Genomic DNA, 12,591 nt, shown 5'->3' with positions numbered 1-12,591 from the left:
TAGTGATCTGATCGGACTACCAAAAATAACCGTGTGGAGGCGTTTCTCTAGCCCATGATCCGACTACCATTCAGGATATTTTACGTCGGCAAAGTGGTCGGTGCGAGAGAAGTTTGGAATTCGCATGGACCAGCCATCACTAGGATTCGAACCCGGTTCATTTTATTGAAGGGCGAATTTGTCACAAAATTTTTCGGAATAAGACCACCTCAAACAAAGAAAATTAAATGGTGCTATTTTCTTAAAAGTACAGTTAATCAAAAAAATGGACCATATGAATGACTTTTGATCCTAATGATCAGATTTTCACTTTTTACTCAATCTTAATGGCTAGAGGGGGTGGTCTCAAATATGTTAATTAATTGGTGTAGACGATATCTTAACTTGTAAAATCAGACACAAAAACTTACTTTGAATAAACATAACATTTTTGAAACGGATTCGGATTTTTGACCCTCAAAATGTACGGGGGTAGACGCAATCTGGGAAATATGGTCCTCATAGTTTAACACGTCGAGCGCCTCGTCAGCCATCGGTGGCTGACACTGGACTTTCCATTTAGGCCGCGACAACGACAGGTGGCTGACACTGAAATTACATTTAGGCCGCGTCAACCACCAATGGCTGACACTGAACTATTAGATTTAGGCTGCGTCAACCACCGGGGTCTGACAATGAACTATTACATTTAGGCTGCTTGCTGACACTGACCTTTCACATAGGCAGCGAAAAACAGCTGGCTGACAACGTATAACATGATATAGAACTATAAAATTCACACTTTTTTATGGAATTGCAGAAAATGTATTCAAAATTTACTTAGTTATTGTGATTCTTGGTTTAGTAAATTCAATTTTGTAGATTTTGTCTCAAAATTGGGTCGGCTGTTCAATGACGATTATAAAATAAAATATATTATATTAGTATTAAACAGCGATTTAGACATTGGTTTAATGAGAATGTTTTAGAAGCATTTTTACACTAAATTTAAGCAAAATAAATAGTAAAAGGGTTCATATATTTAAAATTCGATTTCTCATGAGCTAGTCTACCTATTTTGTTCAAATTTAGCTTCATGCCGAATAAAATTACATTCTTTGACTTGATGTAATTTGTATATCTCACGAATTAAAATTTTCGACTATAATTAAAGGAAATAAGAAATTATTACAAATAATTATTTAAAATTACTTTTTGCATGGAATTATCTTTAACTAAACAAATTTTATAACTGTGGGTAAAAATTTTCGAATCGTTTAAATAATTCCCAAGATTTGGCGAAATACGAAACTCATGAAATTAACATTCATGTATCCAAAACTATTTCTTTATGGCGAAATACTGAAAAGGTAAAATTAACTTTAGGGGATCTAAACTAAAGGCTTTGAATATGCTAGAAAAAGTTGCTAATTTTAATCTCGTTTAATAGATTTTTGCTATTTATGAATTAATTATGAAAATTAATTGTTGCCTTTATTTTCCAGATTCTAGCGACTTTTTTGATTTTTCTAACTCTTACTGCCAGCCAAAAAGCCAGCCACAAAAGCTACGATTGGCGGTCATCCAGTGGAAGCCTAGAAGATTGGCCAAAAATCTCTTCTCTTATACCATACAGTGGAGGACACGCGACTGAAAGCTATCCAAACATGGATGATTCCGAGAGTATGCAGTTCGATTCCAGGTACAACCAATATGACATGAAACCTTATATGGATTCATTTTTCCATTCTGAAGAACAAAATTCACCCTATAAATACCTAAGCGATCCATTAGATTCTTCTTATTCAGTTCACCACGATGACAGTCCTATGAATATCACCAAAGCAAGAATTGGCGGATTCGCAGGATCTGGCGACACTCTTGGGTTTGGAGCATATGAGCATCCTGTCAAATCCAGAAAGGAAGAAGAATTTTTTCCTGAAATGCCAAAACTAGACGCAGAATTTTTTCCAGAAATGTTTAAATTTAGTCGGAGAAAGCACAGGATGCCATCACATCATGCCCATGATCCTATGCTGATACATCCAATCCCTCCTCCCTTATGAAAAATTTTATTTAACTGAAATGAATGCCAAAATTTCGAATGAAGGCCAATTTTTTATTGTCATATTGACAAATGATTCTCATTTTAACATTTTTTTGCTTCAATGTTATTTAGTGCATTGGATGGTAATGATGAACTGTCATGATGTTTTAAAACATTTTCCTAATATATTAAAGAAAGGTTTTGTTCATAATATGTGTTTCTGTGTTTCATTGATTATACAGGGTGCTTCGTAAGAACTGTTTTTTACACTCCCTCATTTACTGTACTCAACATAATTGCTACATTTGAATACTATTGTACTAATTATTGATACTGATGATTTTCAGAGATTTCACGGTACTGCGCTATCAGTCTACGTTTACATACCATACATCCGCGCCAAATTAGTTTCGTAAACCGGGGAGCCTCCACACGGTTTCGCATAAGTAGTCTGCGCAGATTATTTAAAAAAGCGAACCACTTGTGCGCAAAAACCTAAATTCTATTTTAAAAGTACGTGAGAGAAATTTATCATATTTATTTGAGAATTGAAACTGTAGTGATTGACAAATGAATAAAACAAACCAATTATATTCATAAATTAAACAAATTTTTAGGCATATATTTGCTACCACTTTCTAATTTTTAATAGATTTCATATTAAATGGTTCTCTCACTAATTAGTTTACCTTTATAGTGGTCTGATCGGACTACTTACAAAAAACCGTGTGGAGGCTTTCAGTTATAAGAGGCGTTGGATTTGACGACGATTCCGTTACATTAAACATACACATATTGATGCAACCAAACTCTATGTTATTTTCCCTGACTAATAAATTCCTCTGAAAAATAAAATTACCTTCTTCGTCCTCTAAACTCTTAAATTGCAAACACATTTAGGGTAAAATATTATTGAAATCTAATACACGGATGCCACGGGCATATAAAATTGTAAAAAGAGGCAGAAACTCAATAAATTTTCATATATTAATGATATCTCTAACCATTCAATCGTGACTTCCACTGTGGCTTAGATTTCAAATTATTCATATTTAAAATAAAAATATTCACTTTCAATGTAATTAGAATTGACAGCAACCATTGATGATACACACTCTATTTTTCCTTTGCCAATGTATACCAGTTATAACCAGTCACCGAAAGGTGACCAGCAAATGAGTAAGATGCCCAATACTAAATTTAAAAAATTATGTAGTTAAAAGTTGCTACTATTAACACGCTAAATCAACGCCTCCTACAACTGAAAGCCTCCACACGGTTTTTTTTAGGTAGTCCGATCAGACCACTACGTAGGTAAACCAGTTTAGGAATGAGCCCTTTAATAGGAAATCTAGTAAAAATAAGAAAGTGGTAGCAAATATATGTCTAAAATTTTTTTTAATTTATGAACATAATTGGTTTGTCGTATTTACTTGTCTGTCACTACAGATTCAATTCTGAAATACATATGATAAATTTCTCTCATTCACTTTTGAAACAAAAATTGGGTACATGCGCATAACCGGTTCGCTTCCTAAATAATCTGCGCAGACTTCTTGTAAGAATCCGTGTGGAGGCTTTTTGATGTAGGAGGTGATGGCTAAGTTTACATGACGGGCTCGTCTGGCCACAGGGTAAATAACTACAAGCTAAATTTGCAAATATTTGACAGATTTAATTTTAAAAGGTTTAGTATACATCTATGAAGTGGTGAATGATATAAGCCTATGAATTGCTTAAAAATAGTGGTGGGTAAAAATCTACTAAATTGAATTTATTAAACCAAGAATCACAATTAATAAACTACCCCTTGAAAATACTTATTCGCTGTCCGGAGCAAGTTGGCATCTCTGTGTATATTAATAAAACTATTTTTGTGTGTTATACATTGCATTAATTTCTTCAAACCATTTCAGTTACGATAATAATATTAAAAAGAAATTAGAAATTTACTCGAATTATGTGTTTTTAATAATCTTGGCTTCGTCGGTCACCGGTCACCCGGGTGGCGCTACGAACAAACTCACTGCCGGTCACTGGTCACCCCATGGCATTCAACGTGTTAATTTCTTTTAAAAAAGTTTTTGAATTTTATTAGTCAGCACTTCTTGCATTTAGATTCGCCAGTGGCAACCCTGTAATGGCAACGCTATTAACAGACGGAACAGAGTAACAGAAAATACTGTTTGACTGCCGAAGGAAACATATGGAAAAATCATACCTGCCAACTTTCACTCTTTCCGAGAACGGATTTTCAGAGTGGTTGTAAAACAATAAACGAAAAACAATCTGACTCAAAAATATATTTCTGTTTTAGTCTCGTTGAAAATCGCTTGGATTATTATGCTTTTATATATTTATTGTAATTATTTATATGTAGTGGTGGTGGTGGTCAATCTCATTTATAATTGTCATTGTAATTCAAAAAATTTATTGGAATAACATGAGTATAGCTACCACTTTAAATATGAAAATAAAATCTTCCGGAAAATCGTATGAAAAATTGAGAGGTAGTTTTAAAAGTACCATCGGAAAATCAAACTAATTTTGAATTTTTTTTTTTTTTTTACCTTCTGTCTAATTTACTAGCAATTTGGTAAACTTCCATAGCAATTTTATTTCTTTTACACTTATATACTAATTTGTAACCCCTAATGCCCCAATTTAGTAAACAAGGATTCTAAAAATTCTTATAATGCTGAATGTTCATAATTTTTTAAACTCAAGTCGTTAAGTAAATTGGATTTCCCGAAATTTTTAGCTGATATTTGACAATATTAATTTAGCTTAAAAATCTTCACTTTCTTGTAGTCTCGGAAAATAATGAGTAAGCTACGAAATTTTCCTGAAAAATAATCATTTTAGAATAATTTATGAATGGAAAACAATAAATTTGTTGGAATAGTTAAATATTTATTAATATTCTTCTTTGAAAATGCGACCGAAGTCAAAATCATACAAGAATATATACAGTAAAAAAAGAAGAAAATTATTTGGATGCTTTTAAGCCAATAACTTTAATTTGAAAAAGCAACTGGAAAAAAAAACAAGTTAATTTTTAAACTGTATGAAAGTAAATATAATTAGTTTTTTTCAACAAAAAAACGAACTGTTTTGCATAAAATTTAAAAAAACGAAATCTTCCTTAAAACATTTTTTTACATGTTACACGGCTTTTTCAAATTAACAAACAAATAAATTGGGAACTGTAACATTTTCTTATATTTCATGTAGTGGTCTCAAATTAAAGAATCTGTTTTCCAGTAACAAGAATTCAACAGTTACGGTCTTTAAACAATTACAAGAAAGGAAATAAAGAAGAAAACTGTGAAGCTATGTTATTTCAAAAGAGTAGTTTCCTTATTTTTTTTCCTATTATGACAGACGAAACATATATTCCTTAAAAGTAACTCATACAAACCTCCGTTACCATCCTTACCATTAGTTTTACTATATGATAAAAATCTCTCCCAATTAGAAGTTTACTTCATTTTCTATTCAACAAACATTATTACAATGTCATACATTATGTTTTACAGTAAAAATCATTACTGATAAAAGCGCATTCTCGTTGATTAAGTGATAGAAATATTACACCAAACAATTGCAAGACATTTAAAGTTGTAGACAGAAATCAAGGAAGTGTTAACGATCCATTCTTTGAAAAAGGAATGTCTGAGAAAAAAGGGAGTTAAAAAAAACACTTATCGTTGAGGAAAATTTATATTTGAAGGTCATTCACATGCTGGACTAACTGCTTAAACCAAAAAAGGTGAACTTATTTTGTCGGAATTAAATTGTTCCAACATTCGCGTGTGGCAAGCAATTCATAAAATATGAGATATGAGGTTTCTTCTCAAATAACACCTTGAAGTTTACGAACGTTCATTTCGAAATGAGATTTATTCGGTTGAAACTTGAGAGAAATAGGTCACAAATGCCTAATTGGAGAGAATTGTGGGTTCTGCTATCACCCAATCTATGATTTAGTAATTCGTACAACTTGCATGAAACAATGGGCAGGAAATGAGTTAATTATCAAAGAAATATAATATGCGTAAAATAATAAGTTAATTTATGTCCCATATTTTATTTACAAATAATTTTTATATATCTGATACAAATTTTCTGGAAAAATTTATTTTTATTAGTTTGCTGTATTTTTTACTATTTGTGTTATAGCTCGCACAATATTAAGCCTTTAACGCAGAATTTTATTAAACACATATTTGCATACCTTTTCATTATTTTGCATTAATTTAGGTCAAAATAAGTGAAAAATCTAATATTCAGCATTTTAATAACTTATGGTTATGAAATACAACTTAAAACTTTTATGCGTCTAACGTAATATATTCTAAATGCGGCTCACTTTCAAGCACTAGTTTGTACTTATTTGCAGTTATTTAAATCTAAGAAGGAACATTAAAATTGAAATTTTATCATTGAAATTTCTTCAATTTATAAAATCATCATTGATAAATTTTCGAATATGAATGAAAATTAAAATAAATTTCCAACTACTTTTTTTTAAATTTTATATTTTAGAGCAAATATAATTCCGATAGTTTACAGACTTTTTTTAGTTTTCTTAAACTGTTTTTTATAATTAAAAAATATCAAAATATATTTCTGCTCTTAGTTTGTACGTCAGAAAAAATATATATATAAGAGGAACACCGGTTTCTGATCTGTGTCAAAGGTTTAAGTAGCGAACCCATATTTCTTTTAGAAAACTTCAATTCTGCTTACTAAATTTTTTCATTCTCAAAATTTTTTTGGCAGAAATAAGGCATTATTCGCGTCACCATAACGTATAAACATTAATCTTTGAGTCCCATGTGGAATTCGGAGGTTTCCCTGGCCTCATTCACAATCATCATATATTTCTGATAGTTTGTGTTGATATATGTGGTACGCAGTGGCGTAGTTTTAATGTATGTTCTAGGTTAGGTAATTTAAAAATATAGAGAAAACATGGAAAATAATAAAGATTACTGAAAAGAGAAGGAAAAAAATTATTAAAATAAAATACTTTTTATTACCTACAAAGTATTAAACAAAGTATTATTACTTACAAAGTATTTAAAAATATATATATATTAAAAAGCCGGAAAACCAAAAGAAAATGAAAAGATATAATCTCTTCATCAGCTCACACGATTATATCCGCAAAAAGGAGTGCTTTCTAATATTGCACCAATATAGCCAAAGCAAAAAAATATCAATAACTTAGCGTGAGGAGCACTAAAAAAAAATTGAAGTAAATTAGAACACATTCAGTAAAAAATATATATTACGCAAAAGATAGAATGTAAAGAAAAAACAGAACACAACACCAAACGAAATCAAATAAGTGAGTATATTGGATTATATTATATTGGAACTTACATGTACCGGAATCAGATTTATTTAAAATCAAGATTTATTTAAAATATGTCAAGATTTATTTAAAATATTAATTATTTTATGAGTTCTATATACTTGCATCTTATGCACCACAGTAAATAAAAGTTATTAATTTTCTTCAGTCTTTCTCTTTTTCTCCTTCTTGTATCTTTGTTGTGCTATATACATACCTGCCAACTTTTAAGCCTTTTGAGGATGATTTTTCCCAGTGGTAGTAAATTGGAATTTAAATTACATTTTTAAGCGAAACATACGCTGTATTTTTATATAGCGTATGCAGACAACCAAGACACTATTAAATATTAATATATATACTTAATTTTTTTGAAAATAGTGGTGGTTAAAAAGATTATAAATCAAGTTTTTAAATGCAAGGAATATATTATAGAAAGGATACATTTTACTACCACTTTAAACATAGAAATAAAATTTTACGCCAAATGCGTAAAAGTTGGCAGGTATATATATAGATAGATATAATTAAAACTTTTATGTTCTATTTACCTTACCATAGTTCATTAGTCAAGTATATAATTTCGGGGGGGATTTTGTCCCCCAAACCAACGCCTCCTATAACTGAAAGCCTCCACGCGGTTTTTTATATGTAGTCCGATCAGATCACTGTGAAGGATATCCAATTTCTGAAAGAGTCCTTTAATACGAAATCTAGTTAAAGTAAGAAAGTGGTAGCAAATATATGACTAAAAATTTGTTTTATTTATGAATATTATTGGTTTGCCTTATTCACTTGTCAACCACTACAGATTCAGTTCTCAAANTTGTAATTGCATCTGAATGTGGATGTGGAATATGTTTGTGTATATGCGTATGTATGTGGATGTATATGTGGCTGTGCATGTGTATGAGTATGAAAATGTGTATATGTACTGTTATGTATTTCATTCGCCCCACGTTTCTCGTTTTTCAATTCTTTTTTTAATTATTATTCTCCACTACAAAAAGGTGGTTTTTAAAAATATTAATTTTTATTTCGAATTTTGCACTCGCCAGCATATTATATAGCTAGCGAATGCTGCATAACATTTAAAATCATATGGAATTGAAATCTCATTAGAGTAGTTTTAATTTTTCTTATAAAATCTCTTTGATTTTACAAAGTGGTAATTACTGAATTTTTTTTTTGTTTATCAAATGTATAATTTAATATAAGACAAAAAGAATGAAGTTGAAGCTGAACTTAAAAAAATTATAGCTATTAAGTACTCGTTTCTAAGTAATTTTTAAAAAAATTGTTCTCTCTCTCTTTAAAGTAGTACTCTTTTCTGAGTAAGTTTTCAAAAAATTGTTTCACAATTTTTTCCGGGAAAGGGGTGAGGCGGAGGAGAAACTTCGGTACTGTTATTTAGGCATATAAGGTATTGATGCCGGTGTAATTTCGTTATGCTGAATCAAATGACACCAATCCAGAAACGATAGGAATGTCTCACAAATTATTAGGTTTTTTTTTTTTTTTGTACAGAAAATAAAAGTTTGTACTTGTGTCGATTTTCGTATCTGGCAATGCTATCCATGCAAGTAAGGCATCGTTTCCTAAATAATTTTTCCCGTTTAACGGAATAAAACCGAACAAAAAATCAATGGGACTTACGGTTGAGAATGATAACGTTATGGTTAGGCATGTACAGAGATGCCAACTGCTCCGGACAAGCCAAAGTAATTAAAAAAACGGTAAATAACTACAAAGAAAATATTGCAAATATTTGACTGTTTTTGCTTGCTTTTCAATGGATATAGCATGACATAAGTAATATACAGTGGTGATTTATGTACGCCTACGAATTATTTAGAAATAGGAGTGGATAAAAATCTACTAAATTGAATTCATTAAATCAAGAATCACAATTGATAAACTTCACACTTTAAAATATATATTTACTGACCGGAGCAAGTTGGCATCTCTGTATGTAAGAAAAGAGATATTGTTCAACCCTTTATTCATTTCTCTCTCGTCTCGGTTGAGAGATAAAAATTCACCACTTTAAAATATGTATAGCTTAATAATTTTTATCCTCATTATTTCAGAAATTTAAAAAAATATTTTTATTATATATTTTAAATGATATGAGCTGTGACGGCTCAGTTAACGCCTTGTACAACTGAAAGATTGCACACGGTTTTTCATTGGTAGTCTGATCTGACCATTATGAAGGCAAACCAATTTGCAAAAGACCCATTTCTCGCAAAATCCAATATAAATAAGAAAGTGGTAGCAAATATATGTGTAAAAATTTGTTTAATTTATGAATATGATAGGTCTATCTTAGTCACTTTTCAACCACTACAGATTCAAATCTCAAATATGTATGATAAATTTATCTCAATTACTTTTAAAATATATTTATTTTTGCGCATTTATTATTATGTATTTTTCCTCTTTCTCTGAGGCTATGTGGCTACTGTGTACCTGAGAAGCTCGGGGGTAATACCTAGGGGGGAGGCGAGGCAGTCTGCCACAAAAACCTCTTCTCTCTCTTAAATTTGTTTGTATAATCTCGCTACTTCATTTTAATTTTCACTCAGTAAATGTTACTGAACCCCAACTTTCCCCATTCATTTACGCTTCGGCGATTTATTATTTATTCCCACTCAGATGAATTAGAGCCCCTGGCGGGGCTGATGCTAAGATAACCCCCACATATGAGTATGAGTACTTTTATAATAGGTTTTGGGTTCATGCGCACACCTGGTTCACTTTTTAAATAGTCTGCGCAGACTACTTATTAAAAACCGTGTGGAGGCTTTCTGATGTAGGAGGTGATGCCCAAACCCTCCTCAAAACTACGCCAGTAGGAAGTGGTATAGTAGTTGAGAATCGAAATTTCAAGAATAGTTAAGAACAGCATTAGAGGAAAAAATATTGGTAATTTGATTTGATTTGTAAATATTTAACCGAAATCTATACATTTAATAAAATAAAGAATTTGTGTGTGTGTATGGTGCGTCTGTATACCAGATTTCGAGTAATCGTATGATCTGAAAATACGACATTCAACATGAAGTGAAATGAGTACAATTGTAAGCAAAGGACCCGATTTTCGAATTTTTAACTATATTTTTTATTCCGAGATATTTAAGAAATGGAATTTTTTTCATTGGTTTATCGGAAGCCACAGTTTTAAAGAACAAGCGATTCAGTTTTGTCAAATTTTTTTAAGAAAAAAATCAATGATATTTGCCAGCTTATAGGTAGGTATAATTTTAAAAAAAGTTAGTTTATTGCGTGTTCTGTAGTACTTCATTATTTTTAATTCATTCAGGTTATCGCATTATTAACGTGGTCGTGATAACATAAGTGGACTACGTCATCACCTCCTACATAAGAAAGCCTCCACACTACTTTTTATAAGTAGTCTGCGCAGACAATTTAAAAAATGAACTAGTTGTGCACATGAACCCAAATTGTACTTTAAAAGTACTTCATATATAGGTAGTTATCTTAGGATCAACCCTGCGAGGGGCTCTAATTCATCTAAGTGGGAATGTATAATAAATCGTGGAAGCACAGTCGAATGGTGAAAGTTGTGGTTCAGTAACATTTACTGAGAGAAAATTAAAATAAAGTAGCGAGACTAAACAAACAAATTATAAAGAGAGAAGAGGTTTTGGAGGCAGACTGCCTTTCCTCCCCCCGAGCTTTTTCAAAGAAATTGGGAGAAATTTATTGTATAAATTTGAGAATTGAATCTGTAGCGGTTGACAAACAATAAGACAAATCAATCATGTTCATTAATTAAACAAATTTTTAGGGAAATATTTGCTACCACTTTCTTAATTTTACTAGATTTTATATTAAATGACTCTTTTTGCTTAACAAAGGAAGTTCTCTACATGATTTTGCTTAACAAAAGAAGTTCTCTACATGATATGTCTACTTCAAAATTTCCTCCCAAACAAGCAGTTTGGGTTCAGGAAAAATCTAGCTAAGACTAAATAAGAATTTTAGAATTTATTAGTGAGGGATTTTATAAGAAACAAACTACTACCTTACTCATGTTGGACGTCGCAATGGCATTCGACGGATTATCGTAGTATGAGTGACATTCATCAGAGATGGCATATCAGATTAATAAATAAAATGATACAATATAATGTCCCAAATGATATAGTTCAAATTATCTCAATAACTATCTAAATAATAGATCATTTTCAATCAGAATAAATGACCACTTTTCCTCAATTGGAAGAATCAAAGCAGGAGTGCCCCAGGGCTCAATTTTGGGTCCTATACTCTTTCTAATACATTACTCTGATTTCCCAGTTTATAGAAGCGACGTTAATCAACTAACTGCATTCTACGCAGATGATATTGCAATTTTAAGTAGATCTGTAAACACAAATCATGCTATTAAGAAACTGTAAAATAATGTTACTCATATAGAAACCTGGTGCAGTAGGTGAAAATAAACAGTTCAAAATCTAATCTTCTAGTTATCAGAAAGTTCTATAAAAAGAGAAATTATCCAATATGAGAAAATTATTCGATTTAACGAAGAAATCCCAAAGGTTTCGAAAGCTAAATAGTTAGGAATTACCATAAACTTTACCCTAAATTGGAAACTACACATATCAGACATTCTCAAAAAAGCCGAAGCTGCATTTTAAGCCTTAAAACCCCTGCTGAACAGTGAAAGTAAAATGGCACTAAACACAAAAAAGACTTATTTACCTCATGTGTTATAAGACCAATACCATGTTATGCATCCCTAGCGTGGGAAGGCTCTAACAAACAACCAAAGAAAAAGCCCCAGAATTTTTCAGCACAAAATACTTAGACGAATCACCGGGGCAGCCTGGTTTGTTCGAAACAATACTTTATATAACGACCTAAAAATCGATAAAATGGACCAATATTTATTTAAATTAAACACTTCCTTTTTTAAGGGCACTTAAGACTGTAGCCCCTGCGACTTCAACAAACTATTAGACTTGGACATTATAGAAAATAATGCAAATTTCAGTCCGATAACTGCATTCTTTCTCAGAGATTGCGTATTATCAAAATATTACAACCGAAAATTTTAATATTATCACCCTTACCATAGACAAACTATGCACTCTGCACCCGAGAATCCCGGATACCGGTAGGAGGCGAGGAAGTGCATAGGGAATCTTCCCCAGTTGTAAAATAATTGTAA

At 31.3% G+C, this 12,591-nt stretch overlaps 1 protein-coding gene across 2 annotated transcripts in view; it reads left to right on the top strand.

Annotated features, from left to right (window-relative positions):
* The window catches only part of LOC107443232 (uncharacterized), a 37,557-nt gene extending 35,320 nt beyond the window's left edge, over nucleotides 1-2,237 (top strand). For both annotated transcript variants that reach the window (XM_016057027.4, XM_071182081.1), the window contains exon 2: nucleotides 1,485-2,237. In XM_016057027.4, coding sequence (XP_015912513.1) covers nucleotides 1,485-2,045 — 561 coding nt within the window. In that variant the 3' untranslated portion in view covers nucleotides 2,046-2,237. The remainder of the gene's footprint in view (nucleotides 1-1,484) is intronic.
* Nucleotides 2,238-12,591: the final 10,354 nt, after the last annotated feature.

Source organism: Parasteatoda tepidariorum, chromosome 6 (genome assembly GCF_043381705.1).
Source record: "Parasteatoda tepidariorum isolate YZ-2023 chromosome 6, CAS_Ptep_4.0, whole genome shotgun sequence".
In the NCBI taxonomy this organism is placed as follows: domain Eukaryota; kingdom Metazoa; phylum Arthropoda; class Arachnida; order Araneae; family Theridiidae; genus Parasteatoda; species Parasteatoda tepidariorum.
This window is presented reverse-complemented; position numbering and strand designations above follow the sequence as displayed.